This window comes from Schistocerca gregaria, chromosome 1 (genome assembly GCF_023897955.1).
Source record: "Schistocerca gregaria isolate iqSchGreg1 chromosome 1, iqSchGreg1.2, whole genome shotgun sequence".
Classification (NCBI taxonomy): Eukaryota; Metazoa; Arthropoda; class Insecta; order Orthoptera; family Acrididae; genus Schistocerca; species Schistocerca gregaria.
Genome location: NC_064920.1, coordinates 143,262,266 through 143,288,029, shown reverse-complemented (window position 1 = coordinate 143,288,029; position 25,764 = coordinate 143,262,266). Strand labels below are relative to the sequence as shown.

At 42.8% G+C, this 25,764-nt stretch overlaps 1 protein-coding gene across 3 annotated transcripts in view; it reads right to left on the bottom strand.

Annotated features, from left to right (window-relative positions):
• Positions 1-1,196: 1,196 nt before the first annotated feature.
• Positions 1,197-25,764, bottom strand: part of LOC126334924 (exocyst complex component 6B) — a 151,055-nt gene continuing 126,487 nt past the window's right edge. For all 3 annotated transcript variants that reach the window (XM_049997660.1, XM_049997670.1, XM_049997650.1), the window contains exons 13-16: positions 21,457-21,706; positions 6,495-6,636; positions 3,441-3,627; positions 1,197-3,366 (exon numbers count right to left, since the gene is read on the bottom strand). In XM_049997660.1, coding sequence (XP_049853617.1) covers positions 3,156-3,366; positions 3,441-3,627; positions 6,495-6,636; positions 21,457-21,706 — 790 coding nt within the window. In that variant the 3' untranslated portion in view covers positions 1,197-3,155. The remainder of the gene's footprint in view (positions 3,367-3,440; positions 3,628-6,494; positions 6,637-21,456; positions 21,707-25,764) is intronic.

Here is a 25,764-nt window from a genome sequence, read left to right as displayed (position 1 = left end):
TATAATGATGAAGTCTAATGGAAGCTGTAGCACAGATGTATATAATTCTCACTGTAGTGACACAGGTCGAATCGTGTTTATCAAGTGCTATTAGTCGAGGTTTTGTTGTAACTGAGTCAAAAGCTTTATCAAATTTAATGGATCCCAGGCAAAGTGGTAATTCATATTCACTGTTCCCAGCTAGAAGTTATCAGTTGCATTGTATCTACCTGAAAAGGCTGTATGTTCCCTTGTCTGGTCTGTCAGTATAAAATAATAAATTAAGGCAAGACACAAATTAAAGAATATTCTATGTAACTAATACAGAGTGTTTCTTATTTTTTGCATTATTTATGGACTTGCACAGAGCAGTTAACTGTGGATAAAATAATATTCCAAAACACCTGTTAGGAACACAGGTATGAGTTATAGGACTATTACAGGCTGAGAACTAACTTATTATGTAAATAAAAGGAGAAAAAGGAAAGGGAATGAACTAATAATATCAGTGGCTACGAGTGAAAATGTGTGCAGGACTGGGACTCGAACCCATGATCTCCTGCTACTAGGCAGCTGCATTAACCACTATGTCACCTGCACACAGTGTTTATTACAAATGTAGGGAGTATCCTGGCATGCTCCCTGACTACTCACATTCCCACATAGTGCCATCTATTTGCAGTCCCTGTGCATCCCCACTAGAGGTTGTGGAATCACTGCCCATCAAGGCGAATCAATTATATGAATGTGTGGTGTCTGTTCTTACAGACATGTCTGGACATTTGCTGAAAAAAATCTGTATAAATTGCAAAACAGAATTCTAACTACAATCCTCAAGATAATCAACACAACACTTTAATACTAAATCTCTCTCAGTTCCATTGTGACTGTCTTCATTTTCAAACAATATCTGAAGTTACATCTGTGAATATAGTTAAATAAAAAAGCCAGACCATAATGTACATATTAACAGGTTATAGACATGAGCTGTTATTTGGCCACGACTGTCTGCCAAGATTCGTAAACAAGTATTACAGAGACTGCTAGCAGTAATAGTGACTGGTAAGTTTCTATGAAGCCTGGTTATAATTGTTATTCATTCTTTCAAAACAGTGTTTGTCTCCAAGAGGCAGTCATTACAACTTATAAAATCAAACATTGAGTTTGCTGCTGTTTTGTGGAGTAACCTTGAGATAATGAAACGGAGACTAGTCACATTGATTCACAGAATTTTTTTTTTTTAATTGCAGAGATGTTTTTGAAATTTAATTACAGTTAATTTAAATATTGAACTGAATTTTTCCTTTATACACTCTTTCTTCATTCGGTGATACTATAAAAAAGTTGGGAGTTGGATTTCAAATCTTGTGGTTTCAAATATAATAGTTGAAAAAAAATGAAAAAAAAAACCTTTAACAAAAACAGAAGCAATAACACGAATGTCAACATAAAATAGTACAACACAATGGGTTTCACATTTTTATGCTGTGTTCTGGAACTGAAAAGGAAAAGCACATACAAACGTGCCACACTTAATAAAGGAGAGAAACAATATGTTCAGCACCATGAATCAATGGAAAACCAAAATCAGCCTAGAGGGTTTGAATTTCATTAACATCTTTAACAGACAAGACTAAAACAACAGAACACTTGTGATGACAGTATTTAACTGATTAATGTCACAAAAATTAAAGTTAAAGACAAGGGCTTACACAAAACTCCCTTCAAAGATTTAAGTAGCAAGTCCATGTGTCTGTCCTAGAAAGCAAACAGTTTTGTTCTGTCTAATCTACAGAATCTACACTAATAGTAAATTGATAGCATTTCCTGACAACCAATTTTAACAGTATTTCCTGCAAATGTCAAATGAATATTTGTTCTGAAAGTTGGTTACAATGACAGGAGTCTGATGAAGTTATGGTCTGGAAACAATGCGTCCTGTGTTAATGTGACATTTCTACATCTCCTGCAAACACTCACTAGCCCAAAATGGCAGGGTATACATTCTTCCATATCTTTGATATTAGCCCTGATCTTGACAAGCTTGCATGACAATGAATATTCTTTTTATGTAAGGATGAACTATAGTACAGTGCCAAGCTGGTATCCAGCACATTCAGCAAGTAACCAATTGGATTTGGTTGTTGTCTACCTTACCAACTGGATTTTCCCTCCCAGAATTAATATTTTGGATACTGACTCACGTGAAATGGCTCTTAAACATATTTGTATCTGTCATACATGTAGGCGTACCGTGTGCCTCTACTGTTCTGTTCTGTTCCACATTAATTAATTTGAAAAATAATGCTGAAACACATCCACACCATCACTATTGATGCTCAGTAGAGAAACAAAGCATAGCATGCACTTGCTGTTGCTGGAATGAGGGCTGCAGAAAAGTGGATACACAGTGTGTTATGTTTTTGTCCCACTTCCTCATTATTTTCCTTTTTTTCATTTAACTTTTGTTTTCTTTTAAAATAATCATTGGATGCATTGTCTTATTTACTTAAGTTGTTAGCCCATGTTCATATTTAGCAGTATCTATGCTCCAGTTTCAAAATCTTTCTGCTCTTAAGACTCCTCCCCATACTTGCAGAGGCATTGCTTCAAGCAATGCATTGCACCATTATTGTGGAGTATGTCACCAGCAACCAGAGAGGCTTATATAAACTCTAAAGAGTAATTGCAAGGTAGACCCATTTATGAGGACACATAGTCACAATACAGCTGCTCCTACTTTACTCACTGTTTACGTTGGAGGGGTCTTAGTGGCTTTAGAAGCATTATTGTAACTGGCAAGGGTTTATTTTCTACAAGCACAAACGTTATCACAATGAGCTCAGTAGAAGGGAGTCAGTGCAACAACAAAAGTAATACAAATTACAACACACAGGAAGTATATTTATCAGGAAAATGTTACCACATTCCTTACAAATCTGGCACACTCAGTTCTCGAAAGGAACTGAAACTCCACCTGGATCCTTTATCCAGAGAAGCAACTTGCTCACACTCAATATGTTTAAAGTATATGTAAATCACCACCCGAGCTACAGCAGTAGCAGAGATGATTTATCAGCACAAATATGCAGAACACACATAAAATCCTTTCAATGCCACTTCTGTTGCTTGAATAATACAAACATAACCAGACACATATGGCTTTTTTCCTCAGCTCATGTTAGAACTGGGGGAGCTGGTGAAGAGGCAGCAGTGGCTGCTGATGTTGCCATTGTGGGAGAGGCTGCTACACCAGTCACTGTTGCTGTGGCTGTTGTTTGTGCCAACTGCCTCAGTTGACGCAGGACAGTTTCCAAAAGTTTCTTCTTGTCCCGTTCACTTTTTTTCAGGACAGAAAACACATTCTTCTTGTCCGCTTCGCGCAACCTGCAGTGGCATAAGAATTTGTGTTATGAACGAATATAATCATTTTATTTAATGAGCCTTATGCAAGTACTTACTTCTCAAGCAAAAGCACTGCTGTGTTTGGACTGACGCGTTGATATTTGCTGTTCTCTTGACCATAGTCATGAAAGTATGTAGGCCAATCCCACGACATAAAGAGGTCAAGAAGTTGCCGTAAATCTCCAAAGTACTGCAGTAGAGCACCCTCTTCCAGACCAGGAACAGGTTCTGATGCTGCAAATTCTGTGTAAAAGATGCTTTACCTCAGAATCTGCCATTTATTTAATGTGATCCTGAAGTCTTACATTACAGAATGCACACATTATGAAATGGACACATTACAAAATAGAGAATGCTTTTGTAAGAGGAAATTGTCAAATGGATTACTATGTTTCTCTTGTTTGCTTTTTAAAATTGCTCTACACTTATATTAGTAGGAGGCTTCATTAATACAAAACACTAAATCAGTTACACAACAACAAATTTGTGCTCATCTTGGTGAAAGATATGACGCAGTGTCTGTTGACATCGTTTACTAAAGTGTAGATCACAATGTTGAGCCCCAGCTGCTGCCAAATATCAGTACTTTCTTAACCAATCCACTGCTCCCACTTAGTTCATATCCTACTTTACACTGGTTTAACAACAAAAAATATCAATAAGCCATCTGAAGTGCTCCAATCTTGGGCTATTGTTTTTATATTCAGTGGCTTCCATTACCACAGCAATAATTAATTGTGTATAACTCAAATAATATTTATCACAGCTCCTTTAATTATTAATGAAGAAAGTTTTCCGGGTTTCCTCCTTTGAATATTCTATTTGAAATCTCTTATTCTTTTTACAGTACTTGACATCTAACAGTTCCACAAATACAGCCATTGCGGATGTTACTGGATCTTTTCGTTGGCTCCATAATCTCGTATTACCATTATAAGCTCTTTGTTACATTCTGGCCTTTTCTACACTTTCATTTCTCTTCAAGTTTCCCATTACTTGATACAGCGTGTTTCAAAAATGACCGGTATATTTGAAACGGCAATACAAACTAAACGAGCAGCGATAGAAATACACCGTTTGTTGCAATATGCTTGGGACAACAGTACATTTTCAGGCAGACAAACTTTCGAAATTACAGTAGTTACAATTGTCAACAACAGATGGCGCTGCGGTCTGGGAAACTCTATAGTATGATATTTTCCACATATCCACCATGCATAGCAATAATATGGCGTAGTCTCTGAATGAAATTACCCGAAACCTTTGACAACGTGTCTGGCGGAATGGCTTCACATGCAGATGAGATGTACTGCTTCAGCTGTTCAATTGTTTCTGGATTCTGGTGGTACACCTGGTCTTTCAAGTGTCCCACAGAAAGAAGTCACAGGGGTTCATGTCTGGCGAATAGGGAGGCCAATCCACGCCGCCTCCTGTATGTTTCGGATAGCCCAAAGCAATCACACGATCATCGAAATATTCATTCAGGAAATTAAAGACATCGGCCGTGCTATGTGGCCGGGCACCATCTTCCAAAAACCACGAGGTGTTCGCAGTGTCGTCTAAGGCAGTTTGTACCGCCACAAATTCACGAAGAATGTCCACATAGGGTGATGCAGTAATCGTTTCGGAACTGAGATATGGGCCAATGATTCCTTTGGAAGAAATGGCGGCCCAGACCAGTACTTTTTGAGGATGCAGGGACGATGGGACTGCAACATGGGGCTTTTTGGTTCCCCATATGCGCCAGTTCTGTTTATTGATGAAGCCGTCCAGGTAAAAATAAGCTTCATCAGTAAACCAAATGCTGCCCACATGCATATCGCCGTCATCAATCCTGTGCACTATATCGTTAGCGAATGTCTCTCGTGCAGAAATGGTAGCGGCGCTGAGGGGTTGCCGCGTTTGAATTTTGTATGGATAGAGGTGTAAACTCTGGCGCATGAGACGATACGTGGACGTTGGCGTCATTTGGACCGCAGCTGCAACATGGCGAACGGAAACCCGAGGCCGTTGTTGGATCACCTGCTGCACTAGCTGCGCGTTGCCCTCTGTGGTTGCCGTACGCGGTCGCCCTACCTTTCCAGCACGTTCATCCATCACATTCCCAGTCCGTTGAAATTTTTCAAACAGATCCTTTGTTGTATCGCTTTTTGGTCCTTTGGTTACATTAAACCTCCGTTGAAAACTTCGTCTTGTTGCAACAACACTGTGTTCTAGGCTGTGGAATTCCAACACCAGAAAAATCCTCTGTTCTAAGGAATAAACCATGTTGTCCACAGTACACTTGCATGTTGTGAACAGCACACGCTTACAGCAGAAAGACAACGTACAGAATGGCGCACCCACAGACTGCGTTGTCTTCTATATCTTTCACATCACTTGCAGCGCCATCTGTTGTTGAAAATTGTTACTACTGTAATTTCGAAAGTTTGTCCGCCTGAAAATGTACTGTTGTCCCAAGCATATTGCAACAAATGGTGTATTTCTATCGCTGCTCGTTTAGTTTTTATTGCCGTTTCAAATATAGCGGTCATTTTTGAAACACCCTGTATGTACACTGTGCGTGTGTTTGACTAGCAGTCATTTCTTGCCAGGTGACACTGCTATCACTTTGATGGGTTTATATCAATAATACGTTGGTGGTCATAATGTTCTGGCTGATCAGGGTACTGTTTGTGAATATGATTCGTCTGCAAGATAGAAAATTCATAAATTATGAGACAAAATTGCTGGGCAATACGTAACTTCATATGGCAAAATATCTAGTTCTGTCAACAGATACTACAAAAGTGCCACACCATTTCTAAGATAATAGATCTCTCCTCCTCCATCTTTGTGCACCCTTGTCCTATTGACAGGTGGGTCTCTCTCACCCTGGGGTATGAGTGACCTGCCCTTCCTTTTCAACCTTCCCTGACCTATCCCTCTATCCTTGCCAATGAAGGAACTATTAGTTCCGAAAACTACACAGTGTGTCACTTTTACTTTTATATGTTTGCATCAGCAGAATTAAACATGGCCAGCAATTTTGTCTTGTGATTTATTAAAGTTATTATTATGCACCATACAAACATAATCTTTATAATTTTCTGATGAAAACAGCAACTTACGTTCACACTGTATTGTATCCAAGTTGATTTGTTGCAGTGCACCCATTGATATCTGCTTCACATCATCACTCAGCATAAAAGCCATTATGGATTTTGCTATGTGCTCGCAGGCAGATTTGCAAGCCACTTGTGCCACTTCTGGCTGTAAAATTAGTTAATAAATACAGTAATAATTAAAACCTTTTAACTGACTTACAATAACTTATTTCCACATTATTTGGTGACAAAATGTGAACCAATAAACCAAATTTTCAGACATTTCAGTAAAATGATGATGTTAGTATATGCATTGTACTCCAACTTCCGAACTGTAATAAGAGAACGCAGATCACAAATAGCCACAGAGAGCACAAAATTATGGAAGTTGCTTGTTTAAAATCATTTTTATCTATAATCTTAGCTACCAACATCATATATGTGTCTAACCAATTAAGTGTCTACTGCACAGAACATGCGCTCACACAATGAACTACTTCCCATTCAACAGATTAAGAAGACACTTCACCCTAGTCATCCACCACCTTTCACAAAACACTCATAGATCTGTCACTTTACACTGAACATTTCTTTTCAAATGTCCCTCTGCTCAAACGCTTTGTAAGTTTACAGTGTAATATGCTTCCAGTACGTTCACCATTTACATGTGTGTATGTGAACTGTACATATTAGATACTCAGCATCACCATTTGACATCCACTATTGAATAAACATACCCTCTACACATGTGCATGTATATTATCTTCCGCTATAAGCATTCATGTTGCTTCACCATATGTACCAATGTCATGTATTCACTTCCCATTACGTCATCATATCGGTGTTTTCTTATCCCTTGAACTCCTGGAAAGAACTTCTTGGTCCATTTAATATCCACTTGTCTGACTATGTGTCCTGCCACCCTCCATTCATTTTTGTTTTTATCATAATCATGCCTTCCACTCCAGGCTATTCCCTGATATTTTTACCAGTCTCCCCATGTATCTATTCATCACCAGCTGATGCATGCTAAGTTTATGAATCGTTTCCACATTACACATGGGCATACATCTTGGAAGCAGATAGCCTGACACAAGAGCTGGACCATCTAAAAGCTGTATTCAAGAAGAATGGTTATACTGACAATCAGATCCATCATGCTCTGCAGTTTGGACCTCCACAGGAAGCAACGGGAGATACAAGCGAGTCAGTGGCATTCCTACCTTTTGCAGGGAGCATATCTTCAAAAACAGGTAGAATTTTAAACAAATTTAATATTAAAAGTGTATTCTGTCTGCCAGCTAAGACCAGAGGCCTGCTGGACTCAGTGAAGGACGATTTAAGTTTGACAAAGCCCAGAGTCTACAAGATTCCCTACCACTACGGTAAAGTCTATATTGGACAAACAATTTGTGACGCCCAGGATCGTTGCGCGGAGCTTCGCTGCCACACACATTTATTTCAGCCAGAAAAATCTGCGGTGGCCGAATATTGTCTTATGGAAGGACTTAAAATGCTGTACGATGAGAGACAAGTGCTTGCCCTTGCGTTGCAGTACTGGGACTGTGTAGTGAAAGAAGCCATTGAAATGAGGCTACCTGACAATATTATAAACAGAGATAAGGGGTATCCTTTAACAACAGTTGGAACCCAGTTCTGTTTGACATTAAGAAACAACATTCCTTGTCTCGGACTTCAAAAACTGTCAATAGAGTTTGACATCAATATTCGTTTTCATGAGCTTTCACCACTGGTCCGCTATTGTGCCTGTGGCTAGAGGGCAGTTATTTTTGCGCACGCATGAACCCACGGTTGATGTATAAAGGAGCCACTGTGACATGTTTGACTTCAGTCGCAGCGAGATAGTGCGACGGCCTACTTACCAGATGATGGCAGCCAGGTGGACAGCCAAAATATTGTGCCCAGATGACGAGATGTTCGGCTGGAGACTCGATATGAATACAATGAATTATTACGCCGGGAAAGTTTATGCAGCAATATTCACAGGTGACAAGACATTGTGTTATCAATATGAGCATACCACAAAATGACGAAGAGCAGAAATTCATATGAAGGGTCGTGAGTTTGACAACATAACTGACATTCAAACCAATGTGGCATGGGAGCTGAGCAACATCCTGAAGGAGAACTTTTCTAACAGTCTCATGTGGTTGTATGAATGTGATGTATGCTGTATTCACATGGGGGAGACTATGCCACTATCTTAATGTTTCTCTATTTTTCTTAATCCGGTCTCTAAACATTTTGGGCTGACAGAATGCCGCCTTAAGGATTGGTTGGTTGGTTTGTGGGATTAAAGGGACCAGACTACTACAGTCATCGGTCCCTTGTTCCAAAAAACTAAAACCTTCTAAAGAGAAGAAAAACGAACAACAGGAAAGACGACACAGGACAAGAAATACTCAGACAAAGAACAGACAAAACAAAGTAAAACCACACAGAGTGTGGCGGTGGTTGGCCGACCATGGGGATAAAAAAAAAAGGCCAACCACCAAGAACACATTAAAAACTAAGTTTAAAATCGTAGGCCAAAGGCCAGAATCAACAAAAAACAATAAAATACAACAGAAACACTCAGATTAAATGATAAAAAAACCCTGCCCGAATAAAACATAAAACTAAGTCAGCCATAGCAGAGTCATCTGTTAAAAGCGCAGGGAGCGTGTCAGGCAGTGCGAACGACTGCCTGAGCACAGCTAAAATTGGACAGTCCAATAAAATGTGAACCACTGTCAAAACGGAGCCGCAGCAACATACAGGTGGGTCCTCACGTCGCAATAGGTGGCCGTGTGTCAGCCATGTGTGCCCAATGCGCAGCCGGCAGAGGACAACAGACTCCTTGCGAGAGGCCCGCAAGGAGGAGCGTCACACACCGGTAGCCTCCTTGATGGCCCGAAGTTTGTTCCATGAAGGCAGGGCGCGCCATTCAGTGTCCCAAAGGTCCAGAATTTTGCTGCGTAGGAACGCTCGCAAATCTGTCTCCGGGAGGCCAATGTCCAAAGATGGTGTACTGGTGGCCTCTTTCGCCAGGCGCTCAACATTCTCATTGCCGGGTATCCCAACATGGCCTGGGGTCCACACGAAGACCACAGAGCGACCGCAACGCGCAAGAGTATGCAGGGACTCACCAGACGAGAACGAGGGAAACACTGGTGGAGAGCTCGTAAACCGCTCAGGGAATCGCTACAGATAACGAAGGACTCACCTGAGCAGGAGCGGATATACTCTAGGGCACGAAAGATGGCGACCAGCTCAGCAGTGTAAACACTGCTGCCAGCCGGCACCAAACATTGTTCAGAATGGTCCCCTAGAGTTAGTGCATAACCGACACGACCAGCAACCATCGAACCATCAGTGTATACTACGCCAGAGCCCTGATACGTGGCCAGGATGGAATAAAAGTGACGTCGGAAGGCCTCTGGAGGGACTGAGTCCTTCGGGTCCTGTGCCAAGTCGAGCCGAAGGCAAGGGCGAGGAACACACCACGGGGGAGTACGCAATGTGGCCCAGAAAGGAGGTGGAACAGTGAGAACCCTAAGCCCGGAAAGAAGCTCTTTGACTCGGACGATTGTACAACCTGACTGAGGCCGACGTTCTGGGAACAGGAGACGATAGTTGGGATGCCCAGGCAAGCTTAAAACGTGGGCAGCATAAGCGGCCAGCAAACGTTGCGTCGTAACCGCAGGGGAGGGACACCTGCCTCCACAAGTATGCTGTCCGCAGGGCTGGTCCGGAAGGCACCAGTGGCAAGGCGTATCCCGCTGTGGAGGATGGGGTCCAGCAGCCGCAACGCAGATGGGGATGCTGAGCCATAAGCCAGACTCCCATACTCCAGACGGGACTGGATTAACGCCTGGTAAAGCCGTAGGAGAGTAGATCGGTCGGCACCCCACCTGGTGTGGCTCAGGCATCGCATAGCATTTAGATGCTGCCAACACGCCTGTTTAAGCTGCCGAATATGAGGCAGCCAAGTCAACCGGGCATCAAAAACCACCCCCAAAAACCTATGTAACTCCACCACTGTAAGAAGCTCGCCGTCAAGATAAAGCCGCGGCTCCGGGTGAACTGTGCATCGCCGGCAGAAATGCATAACGCAGGTCTTGGCTGCCGAAAACTGAAAACCATGCACAACAGCCCAAGATTGTGCCTTGTGGATTGCGCCCTGTAGCTGACGTTGAGCAACTGCAATGCCAATAGAGCTGTAGTAAAGGCAGAAGTCGTCAGCATACAGGGAAGCAGAGACAGAATTTCCCACGGCCACAGCGAGCCCGTTAATGGCTATTAAAAACAGACAGACACTGAGAACAGAACCCTGTGGCACACCGTTCTCCTGGACTCGGGAGAAACTATATGAGGCCACGACGTGCACGCGGAAGGTACGATACGACAGAAAATTGCGGATATAGATCGGCAGAGGGCCACGAAGACCCCACCCATGAGGTGTAGAAAGGATGTGATGACGCCATGTCGTATCATATGCCTTCCGCATGTCGAAAAAGACAGCTACCAGATGCTGACGACGGGCAAAGGCAGTACGGATGGCTGACTCCAGGGTCACCAGATTGTCGGCGGCGGTGCGGCCTTTACGGAACCCACCCTGAGACACAGCTAGAAGGCCCCGAGACTCCAGTACCCAATTCAAGCGCCGGCTCACCATCCATTCAAGCAACTTGCAAAGAATGTTGGTGAGGCTAATGGGACGGTAGCTGTCCACCTCCAAAGGGTTCTTCCCCGGTTTCAGAATGGGGACAGCAAGACTTTCCCGCCATTGCGACGGAAACCTCCCTCTACCCAAATGTGGTTGTAAAGGTTGAGGAGGCGTCACTGGCAGTCCACTGAAAGGTGTTTCAGCATCTGAGAGTGGATGCTATCTGGCCCAGGAGCGGTATCAGGACAAGCGACGAGGGCACTGCGAAATTCCCACTCACTGAATGGAACATTGTACAATTCAGGATGGTGGGTTCGAAAAGAAAGACTCCGACGATCTATCCGCTCCTTAATGGAGCGGAAGCCCAAGGGGTAGTTGGCAGAAGTGGAATTCAGAGCAAAGTGCTCTGCCAAGTGGTTTGCAATGACATCGGAGTCAGTACAAACTGCTCCATTCAGTGAGAGCGCAGGGACACTGACAGGGGTCCGATAGCCATAGAGGCGGCGAATCTTAGCCCAGACCTGCGATGGAGTGACATGGAAGACAACGGTGGACACATACCACTCCCAGCACTCCTGCTTGCGTTGGCGGATAATGTGGCGGGCTCGCGCACGCACCCGTTTGATGGCGATAAGGTGTTCAATTGAGGGATGTTGCTTGTGACGCTGGAGCGCCCGCCAGCGAGCTTTAATCACTTTAGCGATCTCAGGCGACCACCAAGGCACAGTCTGCCACCGAGGGGACCCAGAAGAACGAGGAATGGTGGATTTGGCAGCAGTAACGATGTCGGTGGTGACCGATTGAACCACTGCATCAATGGCATCGTTAGAGAGAGGCTCAATAGCGGCAATGGAGGAGAACAAGTCCCAGTCAGCCTGATTCATAGCCCATCTGCTAGGGCGCCCAGAAGACTGACGCTGTGGCAGTGACAGAAGGATCGGAAAGTGGTCACTACCACACAGGTCGTAATGCATTATTCATTGGACAGACGGTAAGAGGCTAGGGCTACAGATGGAAAGGTCAATGGCGGAGTATGTGCCATGCACCACACTGAAGTGTGTGAAGGCACCATCATTTAAGATCAAGAGATCGAGCTGCGCCAATAAATGCTCAACGATGGCGCCTCGACCTGTTGCCACTGACCCACCCCACAGATGGTTATGGGCGTTAAAGTCGCGCAGTAACAGGAAAGGTGGCGGCAATTGAGCTATCAGAGCAGCCAGGACATGCTGCGCGACATCACCATCCGGTGGAAGGTAAAGGCCTGTGGCGTCCACACCCGAACAGCAACAGCCTCTAAAGGTGTGTGGAGAGGGACAGACTCGCTGTGAAAAGAGTTCAGGGCATAGATGCAGACGCCACTAGACACCCTTTCATAAGCTGCCCGGTTCTAATAATAACCCCGATAGCCACGGAGGGCGGGGGATCGCATTGCCGGAAACCAAGTTTCCTGCAGAGCAATGCAGAGGAAAGGGTGAAGGCTAATAAGTTGGCAGAGCTCAGCTAGAAGGTGGAAGAAACCGCTGCAGTTCCACTGGAGGATGGTGTTGTCCATGGCTGAGAAAGGCGTGACGGGACTGCGAAGGCAGATTACACCACTGGGTCACCTGCTGCCTCCAATGGAGCAAGCGTGCAAATGCTATCCATTGCGTCTGAGGGACTGGCGAGATCGAGGTCCTCAGCAGACGCAAGAATCTCCACCTCATCCTCAGACACAGAGCTTGTAGGTAGTGGTGGAGTAGGAGCCATCGCAGGTGCTTTGGTCTTACGGGGCTTCAGTGTCGTTTTGTCTCGCTGTTCCTTTGGTTGTCGTTGCTGATAGGGCTTATTGGAGTCAGTCTCTGGAACCGAAGATGATCGCGAAGCCCGACGACCAGCGGCCTGTGGCTTCTTCAGCCACTGGTTGGTGTCTGCTGTGCCGCTGGTAGGAACCTGGGAAGGGAGTGACCCAAGGGATCCCTTCCGAGCGAGGGAAACCGAAGAAGACTTACACTTCTCTGACTTAGAAGTGGGGACTGGTGTCCCCGGTGGTTTAGTGTGTGCTGCTCCTGAGGTAGATGGTGTGGAAGCAACAGCAAGAGAAGGGGCCCCCATCATCAAGGGGGCAGGTGAGGTCCTCTGACACTGAGAGCTGACTGTCTGTGGTGCAGCTAAAGGAGCTGGTGCAGGAGTGACAGTGGAGGCATAAGATGACATCATGCGCACGGGATGTAGCCGTTCAAATTTCCGCTTAGCCTCAGTGTAAGTCAGTCGGTTCAGGGTCTTATATTCCATGATTTCTGTAAGATCCTGCAGTCTGGCGAACAAGGTGAATGAGGCTCTCCACAATTGACACAGATGGGAGGCGGAGCACATGGAGTATCGGGATGAGATGGGCGTCCACAATCTCGACATGTGAGGCTGGAAGTACAGCGGGAAGACATATGGCCGAACTTCCAGCACTTAAAGCACCGCATCGGGGGAGGGATATAGGGCTTGACGTCACAACGGTAGACCATCACCTTGACCTTCTCCGGTAATGTATCACCCTTGAAGGCCAAGATGAAGGCACTGGTAGCAACCTGATTGTCCCTCGGACCCCGATGAACGCGCCAGACGAAATGAACACCTCTACGCTCTAATTTGGCGCGCAGCTCATCATCAGACTGCAGAAGTAGGTCCCTATGGAAAATAACACCCTGGACCATATTTAAACTCTCATGTGGTGTGATGGTAACGTTAACATCCCCCAACTTGTCACAAGCAAGCAACCTGCATGACTGGGCGGAGGATGCTGTTTTTATCAAAACTGACCCAGAGCGCATTTTAGACAAGCCCTCCACCTCCCCAAACTTGTCCCCCAAATGCTCTACAAAGAACAGAGGCTTCATGGATACAAAGGATTCCCCATCAGCTCTGGTACAGATGAGATACCTGGGTGAACACATGTCACTATCATTCATTGCCTTTCGTTCCTCCCATGGTGTGGCCAGGGATGGGAACGATTTGGGGTCATGAACGTTAGCTTTAACATGAGCCCTTGAACGCTTAGAGACTGCTGGTGGCTCGCCACCAGCAAGAGATGATGTACCACGCTTCATTGCGGGACATCCGCCCTGATGCCACCTACTCTGACCAAGGGCCCTCCCCATGGGTGCCACCCAGCCACAGCAAGAGCCACCTGGCAGGATGGCCATTGCCAGGAGTCCTGATGCCCCAGGGAGATGGGCATCTACTCCTTGGCATACATGGGGAGTAAATGGCGCAGGCATCAGTAGAGTGATCCCGGTGTTGTCAGGGGGCTACAACCAACAGGGTACATGGCGGCCCCACCACAACAAACTGGCTACCATGCTGGATCTTAGGTGCAAAAATGTATAAGATCGTCGTGGCAGCGGAAAGCAACATTGCACAGTGTAGCGTGGTAATCGCACCCAGGGACGTATCTTCGCCCAAGAGATGGAAAACGAGCGGGACACCATTGCAACGACGAGAAAGCTGGCTAAAGGTCTCAATGCACGACAGATACAGTGCACCATGTAAGGCGCCCTTCCCCAATCGGCTCACTCTGCAGAAAAAATTTGAGAGAGGGGACCATCACATAAGGCCGAAACGTTTGAGACTCCTTTTAGTCACCTCTTACGACAGGCAGGAATACCGCGGGCCTATTCTTACCCCCGAACCCGCAGGGGGGCACCTTAAGGAACTTAAAAAGGCAAAATCAAATTAAATATAACATTATTAGTTTTATTTTTCATTAGGCGTTTCACAGATATTGAACAAAGCACAGCACACCTAGTAAAATTCCATCATTTAATTTCAAACCTGTATACAGCATTCAGATGCAAGGAATTAATCTAAAAGTGCAACCTAACTGTTTCAGAATAGCTACAAATAAAAGGGACTCAGTTCATATGAAACAGTCTTAGAGAATAACAGAATTAATAGAAAGAATGCTCTGAAGTCAGTCAGATGTTTATTTCAAGCTCATTGCACTCCAGACCGACAGTGGGCTGGGTTGTTGAAGAAAACATGTTCCCATACCTGCTTGCCTGATACTCAGCTGTCATACTTCTATTCTTGTTTAAGATAAAGGCAATATTTCTGTTTTAAATTTATGATAACAAGAGGACAATAAACTTAAAAATGCTGTCTCAACAATGGAAATAATTTACGATGTATCACAACAGCACAACTGTTTCCATCTTCCCCACCAAGGGGGTATAAGAAGGAAACTGAAGTTACCGATAATGAATTCTCTTGCTCTCTGTAAAAGCCTGGCACTCAGTTTTAAATTATTAGATATCATCAATACATACTCTGCAGAGAATAAAGTAATAACCTTGAATATATGGACAAGCCAAAGCCCACCTATACCACTCTGCACGTAAGGCCCACTTAAACTGCAGGAGATCCTCAGCAGAACTTGGAAGGAGGGGAGGAATCTGTGAAGCATTAGAGCTTTGAATTAGTCTGCGAGTTTGGCTCGGATACTGTAATTACAGGCCTGCTGTCCACAAAATGCACTGATTTGGTTTTATATCCTGTCCAGCACACAGTTTAGTTTGTCATATATAAGCAGGTTTGAATTTAATTATACATGTATTTTTCGCATTGCATTACAATCAATCAATAATCCTGGTAATTTTATCCATATTTTGTAGGTGTAAACATGATTGTATTCAATACATGGGAATTTTGAATAACTTCAACTTCCTGTGTAATATTCACAATAATCGATAATACAGAAACACGATTTAATTCTGTCATGTCCTTAATGTTAGCAATGAAGTACATAACAAAGAAAGCAGAATCTGGTAGCAACTGTGACAAAGCTATAACCACAGATGTGACTTAAGCATTACAACCCCCCCCCCCCCTCTCCCCCAATGAACCATGGACCTTGCCATTGGTAGGGAGGCTTGCGTGCCTCAGCGATAAAGATAGCCGTACCGTAGGTGCAACCACAATGGAGGGGTGTCTGTTGAGATGCCAGACAAACGCGTGGTTCCTGAAGAGGGACAGCAGCCTTTTCTGTAGTTGCAGGGGCAACAGCCTGGATGATTGACTGATCTGGCCTTGTAACACTAACCAAAACAGCCTTGCTGTGCTGGTACTGCGAACAGTTGAAAGCAAGGGGAAACTAGGGCCATACTTTTTCCCAAGGGCATGCAGCTTTACTGTATGGTTAATGATGATGGCGTCCTCTTGAGTAAAATATTTCTGAGGTAAAATAGTCCCCCATTCGGATCTCCGGGCGGGGACTACTCAAGAGGACGTCGTTATCAGGAGAAAGAAAACTGGTGTTCTACGGATCGGAGTGTGGAATGTCAGATCCCTTAATCGGGCAGGTAGGTTAGAAAATTTAAAAAGGGAAATGGATAGGTTAAAGTTGATATAGTGCGAATTAGTGAAGTTCCGTGGCAGGAGGAACAAGACTTTTGGTCAGGCGAATACTGGGTTATAAATACAAAGTCAAATAGGGGTAATGCAGGAGTAGGTTTAATAATGAATAAAAAATAAGAATGCAGGTAAGCTACTACAAACAGAACAGTGAACGCATTATTGTGGCCAAGATAGACACGAAGCCCACATCTACTACTGTAGTACAAGTTTATATGCGAACCAGCACTACAGATGACGAAGAAATCGAAGAAATGTGTGACGAAATAAAAGAAATTATTCAGATAGTGAAGGGAGACGAAAATTTAATAGTCATGGGTGACTGGAATTCGGTAGTAGGAAAAAGGAGAGAAGGAAATGTAGTAGGTGAATATGGATTGGGGGTAAGAAATGAAAGAGGAAGCCGCCTGATAGAATTTTGCACAGAGCACAACTTAATCTTAGCTAACACTTGGTTCAAGAATCATAAAAGAAGGTTGTATACATGGAAGAAGCCTGGAGATACTGACAGATTTCAGATAGATTATATAATGGTAAGACAGAGATTTAGGAACCAGGTTTTAAATTGTAAGACATTTCCAGGGGCAGATGTGGACTCTGACCACAAGCTATTGGGTATGAACTGTAAATTAAAAGAGAAGAAACTGCAAAAAGGTGGGAATTTAAGGAGATGGGATCTGGATAAACTGACTAAACCAGAGGTTGTACAGATTTTCAGGGAAACAAATGGCAGGAATCGGGGAAAGAAATAAAGTAGAAGAAGAATGGATAGCTTTGAGGGATGAAGCAGTGAAGGCAGTAGAGGATCAAGTAGGTAAAAAGACGAGGGCTAGTAGAAATCCTTGGTAACAGAAGAAATATTGAATTTAATTGATGAAAGGAGAAAATTTAAAAAAGGAATAAATGAAGGAGGCAAAAAGGAATACAAACGTCTCAAAAATGAGATCGACAGGAAGTGCAAAATGGCTAAGCAGGGATGGCTAGAGGATAAATGTAAGGGTGTAGAGGCATATCTCACTAGGGGTAAGATAGATACTGCCTACAGGAAAATTAAAGAGACCTTTGGAGAAAAGAGAACCACTTGTATGAATATCAAGAGCTCAGATGGAAACCCAGTTCTAAGCAAAGAAGGGAAAGCAGAAAAGTGGAGTGAGTATACAGAGGGTCTATACAAGGGCGATGAACTTGACAATATTATGGAAACGGAAGAGGATGTAGATGAAGATTAAATGGGAGATATGATACTGCGTGAAGAGTTTGACAGAGTACTGAAAGACCTGAGTCGAAACAAGGCCCCAGGAGTAGACAACATTCCATTAGAATTACTGACGGCCTTGGGAGAGCTAGTCCTGACAAAACTCTACCATCTGGTGAGCAAGATGTATGAGCCAGGCGAAATACCCTGAGACTTCAAGAAGAATATAATAATTCCAATCCCAAAGAAAGCACGTGTTGACAGATGTGAAAATTACCGAACTATCAGTTTAATAAGTCACAGCTGCAAAATACCAACGCAAAATCTTTACAGACGAATGGAAAAACTAGTAGAAGTTGCCCTAGGGGAAGATCAGTTTGGATTCCGTAGAAATATTGGAACACATGAGGCAATACTGCCCCTACGACTTATCTTAGAAGCTAGATTAAGGAAAGGCAAACCTACATTTCTAGCATTTGTAGACTTAGAGAAAGCTTTCACAATGTTGACTAGAATACTCTCTTTGAATTTCTGAAGGTGGCAGGGGTAAAAACTAGGGAGCGAATGGGTATTTACAATTTGTACAGAAACCAGATGGCAGTTATAAGAGTTGAGGGGCATGAAAGGGAAGCAGTGGTCGGAGTAGAGAGGATATAAAATGTAGACTGGCAATGGGAAGGAAAGCGTTTCTGGAAAAGAGAAATTTGTTAACATTGAGTATAGATTTAATTCTCAGGAAGTCGTTTCTGAAAATATTTGTATGGAGTGTAGCCATGTATGGAAGTGAAACATGGACAATAAATAGTTTAGACAAGAAGGGAACAGAAGCTTTCGAAATGTGGTTTATCATCTCCGTAACGCTCTCGCGTTTACTAAATGATCCTGTAACGAAGCGCACCTCTCCTTTGGATCTTGTCTATCTCTTTTATCGACCCTATCTGGTACGGATCCCACACTGCTGACCAGTATTCAAGCAGTGGGCGAACAAGCGTACTGTAGCCTACTTCCTTTGTTTTCAGATTGCATTTCCTTAGGATTCTTCCAATGACTAAGTCTGGCATCTGCTTTACCGAAGATCAACTTTATATGATCATTCCATTTTAAATCACTCCTAATGCGTACTCCCAGATAATTTATGGAATTAACTCCTTCCAGTTGTTGACCTGCTATTTTGTATCTAAATGATAAGGGATCTATCTTTCTATGTAATCGCAGCACATTACACTTGTCTACATTGAGATTCAATTGCCATTCCATGCACCATGCGTCAATTCGCTGCTGGATTATCTGCCATTAAGTCAGTAAATACCTATAAGAGTGCTGCCTAATTGGTTGATGATACCCAGTCTTAACACGGTGCTTTATCACTGGTGCTCAGTGTGTCTTTTCTTCACTCTGGATTTCGAAGTGCCAGAAAATTAGCACAGAACACCTAAAACCAACCAACATTGTTCCTCTATCAGGTCAGCTCATATTGACAGTTCACTAGTAGCGTCCTCCACTGCATTGTCTGTAGTGGTAGTAGAGTATGATTCTTTGGCGATGGAACAGAACTGCTCGTCCTGGACTAGTTCGGCTGTCCTTTTGCATGTACCTTTAGGGATGAGTTGTAACTGGTTGTGACAATTAATGATCCAAAGGCCTTCTTGACCAATTGCAATGCTATGATTGTAGCTGGTATAGAGATTTATTTTGTGAGCCTGAGCAGCTTTTTGCAGTCAACAAAAGCTTCACAGTTGAATTGAGCATCTAGATTGATGATGTAAATTGGTTTAATTAATGATGGTGGAATAACAATGTCTTCAACAGCAAACAACTGTTCAGAGTAATACTTGTTATGTGTGCTTGTTAAAATAGCTTTGTCAATCTGTAGCTCTGATCTTCCACAGTCTATGACTGCTTTTGATGCCTATAAGCCCCATCTGAGAATAACTACATTCTGTTAAAACAACAAATTCAGAGGGCTGTGTTCTTTCACTGACAGCTAATCTTGCAACAAATGTTCTAGTCAGTTGCACATATCTTCCATTTGTGACTTTCAGTGCTATCCCTTTTGTGTACCGGAACATAATGTACTAGCACCCAGGCAGGTTGACTGTCAATGATGACATCGATAAGGTATCCTTACATCTTGGTAATTGTTGTCCATAGTGGTCCCCCACAACTGCCATAGGAACCATATTCAAGATTCAGTCACACCTCTTTTCTTTTGCATTTCCTCAATGTCCTGGCACCACTTCATGAATTCCTCTGTTGTTGTGACATCCTTTACCGGAAGAGCTTGGCACATGTCTTCTGTGTACTATTTTACCAAGTGTAAGATTCTGTCAATTCCTGTCATTGGATTTACAATGTGGCATAGGACCAAAAGACTGTTGTTTCCCCATGATACTGGGCCCTGTTTTTAAATTGTTCTTCCACTATGTTGATTAAGCTGCTGATAGTCAACAAATGTTTTCTTCAGATCAGCCTGCAATCTGTCCTAGACATCGATCTACTATTTGCTGTCCTCAGACCAATGTTGTATTGTGCCATCCCATAAAAGTACGCATCATCATGTCATACAGTCTCTTATATTTGGCGACATGGTGGAACACTTCTAGCTATTTTGTCGGGTCCTGGCCAGTGTCTCCAGAAAACAATGATGGACGCTTGATGTGCAGCCAACTTAGTGCTGTTTTGGAATCTGTTGGTTTGACAAATATGAAACATGGGAACAATGTATTCTGGTTCCTGTCTGTGTAGTTGATGACCTTTAAGTTGCCTCATTGGAGCCATTGTGATGTAGATGTCTGGAAGTACATGGAATCACCACCAAACAATCTCATGCCCTAATCATAAGCACATTCAAATCGGAAAGCACAGTCATCCATGAACCACAACACTTAGTATTGAAAGCACACTTATTATAAACACAAGAAGTCCCAAGCACTTTCTAGAAATCACGAATACTAGGTAACAAATGCTTGCTGGTGATCAGATTTGAACTGACAAGCTACAGTGATTCCACAGCAAGCACAATTCCACAGGTTGCAGGTCAATGGTAGAAAAGTCTAATGACTGCACCTAGAGTCGCTTGCATTCAACAGTTCAAATGGTTCTGAGCACTATGGGACTTAACATCTGTGGTCATGAGTCCCCTAGAACTTAGAACTACTTAAACCTAACTAACCTAAGGACATCACACACATCCATGCCCGAGGCAGGATTCGAACCTGCGACAGTAGCAGTCACATGGTTCCAGACTGAAACACCAAGAACCGCACGGACACGCCGGTCGGCTACTCAACAGTTGCCACAGTTGAATGAATTGTGGATCAACAACATCAGCAATGTCACCGAAAACAATGGCTCCATAAGAACAAACAATGTAAATCCAGCTACTGCACCATTTTCCTTTTGCTGCCTACTTCCATAAATTTCACCATGGTTTTATGTATCCAGATGTGACTTTTGCACCAAAACAATCCTGATGTTTATACTGAAGACGTAATGCTTCTGGAGCACTCAGATCTGATTTATGCAGACATGTAAACAAGACTCCAGGTTCCTTTAACATTAATTGCTACTGAATTGTCATGTTTCCTAGGACATGTACATTTCAAAAAATCTCTCAAAAACCTAACCGTACAAAATAGTTTATTGCTTTAATTGGTTGAAAACCTTATTACCAGTAAAACTATGCATGCCTTGAAATAAAGCATGGATCAAAAAACCTGCGTATTACAACGTACACTTACAGGAAGATTAGTGAAGGATTGGAAAATACTGTTTAGAAAGGCAATCAGATCAGTGATGAAACTAGAAGCATGACCACGGGGCTCCACTAACATCCAATCATAATTCTCCAGCTCCAGAAATTCATCCAGCTTCTGCTTCAGTTTTTCACATATCTGTCGTTCGGCATCATCACGTGCAACACGGAACATAGTTGCCTGCCCTTGTGTGCCTTGAGAAGCACGAGTACTAAGATGTGCTTCTTTTCCACATCTGCAATATAAAAAGACTGTAAGTATTATTAATCTTTGTAAAGAAAAAGAAACTTTAAATAACAGACCAAAATCTCAACTGTACTAGACTTTTATCATTTCAGCTATGTTAAGAGTGCCTGCTACCCTTTATCAGTGTTGAGGAAAAGCACTTTTGACTGCTATACATTTTACTAGACAATGGAAACTCCAGGTTGGAATAACAACAATATTAGGAATAGGATAGATTGGCACTCATCATAAAGATGAACCACTGAGATGCAAAAGGCACAATGAAAAGACTATTATCCCTGTAGCTATCAGCCAAACCATTCCTCAGCATGGAAAACATACACACATTCACACAGGTAAGTACAACTCATGCACATTCGGCCGCCACCACCAGCAATTCTAACTGGAATCCTTTATATGATGAGTAGAAAACTATTCTTTTCATACTTTATCCATGGTACCACCTGTTACTCCGTCAGGTTGGAGCTGCTGGTGGTGGCAGCCGAGTGTGCATGAGGTGTGCTTGCCTGCATGAATTTGTGTGTGTTTCCTTTTATGACAAAGGCTTTGGCTGATGACAAAGGCTTTGGCTGATAGCTACATGTGTAACAGTTTTCTCCTTGTGTCTGTTTGGAACTCAATGGGTCATCTTTACAGTGAATAGCAATCTATCCTATTCCTAATGCATTTTAATCATTATTTTACATGCAGAATCAATCTTTTTAAACAATTGCTGCAACTTTAATCATAATTTAATACTATATTAAAGTGTCACTGATATTCAGTAACAAATTATTAGTCTTTTCAGGATGGAATAACAATTATATTATGAAAAGGATAGAATGCTACTCACAATATAGAGGGAACACTGAGTCGCAAAAAGGCATAATGAAAAGACTGCTATACATTTAAGCCTTTGGCCAAATGCAGCCAGAGGCAGTGCGTGAGAGTTGCGCTTGTGTGAATGTATGTGTATTTTCTATTTTGGAAAGCATATGTGCATAACAGACTTTTCATTGTGGCTATGTGTGATTCAAGGTATCGTCTATACGATATCAATCCATCCTTTTATTATATGAAGTCTTTAATAATAATATAAAGTCTTTATTATACATGTTCCTCCATGGTACTAAATAAAACCATTGCACCATTCCTTCCCATTATTACTCTTCCAAGGTTGCCGATAGCCTTGTCTCATTCCTAACACACTGGTACTCTTACCTTTACCTGTGAGTGGTAGAGTACCCTGTGTCAATAACAGCAGTTTCTGTTTTTAGTTTGTGTGGCAGAATCATAAGGTACGGGATACAGCTTGCCTACAGTATCCTATGACTATAATATCAACATGTCACAACAGGAATCAGTCAGCTCATACAAACACCTAAGTGTGAGTGTGAAATTTGGAGGAATATGAAATAGAATGATCACATACATCCATAAGTCATAGGTAAAGCAGGCAGCAGGCATCAATTCATTGGCACACTGCTAGAGAAATGCAATCAGTGTACAATGGAGATTGCTAAAAAAAAAAAAACTTGTGCAACCCATCCTATCACAATTCAATCACATTTGTGAGATAGAACTGACAGCAGATGTTGAACAGATACAGGTTATGACAGCATGAATGGTCAAAGGTTTGTTTGACTCATGGTCGTGGAGATGCTGAAAAAACTAAACTGGCAGACACTTCAAGAGAGTTGCAAACCATCCCATGAACACCTACTACCAAAGTTTCAAGAACTACCTTTAAATAATGAATCTAGAAATATACTACAACCCCCTGCTATGTAATATTCCTGTAGGCATTGAAAAGACAAGATCATATTAATTACAGTGTGCATTGTTGCATTTAAAGTCATTCCATCTGCACTCTATACATGAATGGAATGGAAAGAACCCCTAAAAACTAGCTCAATGGGAAGTACCTCTGATATGCACTTCACAGTGATTAGGAGAGTACGAATGTAACTGTAGATTAACCAAAATCTTTTATTATTTTGTCTTAGTGCACTTATTGTGTTATCCACTTTACCCAAGCAGCAATTTTCCTAGGAAAGCTGCCATCAGTGCTTCAACCCTTCTCAGACCATTAGCTAGTGATTGCATAGTTCTTTGTATCTACAGCGCTTTACTGATATCTAAATTGTTCAGAGAGCCACATTTCACTGTAAAGTTACCAACACTTGATTTTTGTTTATTTTCAGTAAACCAGTTACACTGTACAATCACATTAAACTGACTACTTGTCAAATGCCTGAATAACCACCTTTTGCAGAGTGGATTGCTACAAGAGGTGCAGGAAGAGAGAGAATGAGGTTGTGGAAGGTACAACAGGGATGTGGCCAACTGTGCTGGGTTTCTTACTTGAGGATCCAAGTCATGAACAGCCCGATTGAGGTAGCCCCACATATTCTCAATTGAGTTGAAATCCAGGGTGTTTGGTGTCATCCCAGTGGTTTATGAATCAAGCACATACACTGCAAGCTGTGTGCCACTTTGCGTTATCCTGCTGTTATGTGCCATCACATTAAGGAAAAAAAAACTGCACGTTGAGGTGAATGTGGTCCCCAAGGATAAGAGCATACTTTTGTTGACCCACTGTACCCTCCAGAATGACAAAATCACCTAGGGAATGCCATGAAAACATTCCCCAAAGCATAATTCTCCCTCCTCCGGCCTGGAGCCTTCCGACAATTAATACAAGGTGTTTGCTTTCAGATGGTTCACTCCGTACACGACGAGAGCCACCTGTTTAATGATGCACAAAATGTGATTCTTCTGAAAAGGATACCCATTGCCACTCCGTGTATGTCCAGTTATGGTGTTGGCATGCAAATTCTAGCCTTTGTCATTACTGTACAGCTGTCAGTGTAAGTGCATGAACTAAGCAACTGCTGTTAAGGCCCATCTGCAGCAATGTTCGTTGACAGATCATTGAAGAGATGCTGTTGGCAATCCCTTGGTTCATCTGGGTGGTCAGTTGCTCAACAGTCTATTTGCCCATACACTACGCCAAAGCTGTCATTCACCACTGTCATCTATGGCCCCTGGTGTACCACAGTTGCCTTAATGCTGGTTTTGGATAGTGCCGTTTTGCCTTCATTGGTGTACTTTAACCATGACAGCATGTGAGCAGTTTACAAACCCAGGCCTTGACCTGAATACCAATGGTAATGCCCTTTAGAAGGTCAGGTATATTGCTCCATTTCCATTTTACGGCAATGACTGTTTCCCATGTTTGCTGACATGTTTTATATAGCCTCCACTGCTAATGCTGCCACCTGCTGTCTATGAATGGTTATTGCACATTGGAGTCAAACATAAGTCATGGTGAAATTAATGTGAGTGGACCGTATGTGTTACTTTATGGGAAAGTGAACTGATGAATCAGACCAGTTTCTACAAAACAGTGAAAAATTTTGTTGTGCAGCATGACTGTCAGTAAGCATGATTCTAGTAATGATTTTGTTCAAACTGTCTAACGCATACAGTTGATTCTTGGTGGCTCACAGTGTCACATTTCACAGATACGGTTAGAGATGAATATCAAGCACTGACAAAATATTTCTTCTAGATACACAACGAGATAAGGGACATTTATAGAGCCTCTGCACCTGTATTCAGGACTATTTATTATGAATAATGAATTTAAATGTGGTTGTACTAGCAATATAAGCAATATTGTGCATTATCCTAGAAGCCCAGTAGAGATCTTCTTGAAGAAATAATGTATAAAATTCATGACAATGTGCTAGAAGATGTGCACTTGTTTGTGTGCTGTGCATCTGCCTGCATTCAGTGAGTTACTGTATCTTGCACTTTTCATTTGTGTGACAATACTTAGTAACACTGCCTTCACCACCAACTAAGAGACTACATAGCTATAGCAGAGTCAGCAGAAGAAGATCCCCAGGAGATGTAGTGCACTTGGCTGTGTCGTGCACATACTTAAACCAATCAGGTAACGTGATTATGTGTACATGCGTCTGTGTTGTCATAGCTCTATAGAAGAATTGTTACACCTGTAGCCAATTGTGATTCACAGCTGAAAGTTGGCAACAGTGCTGC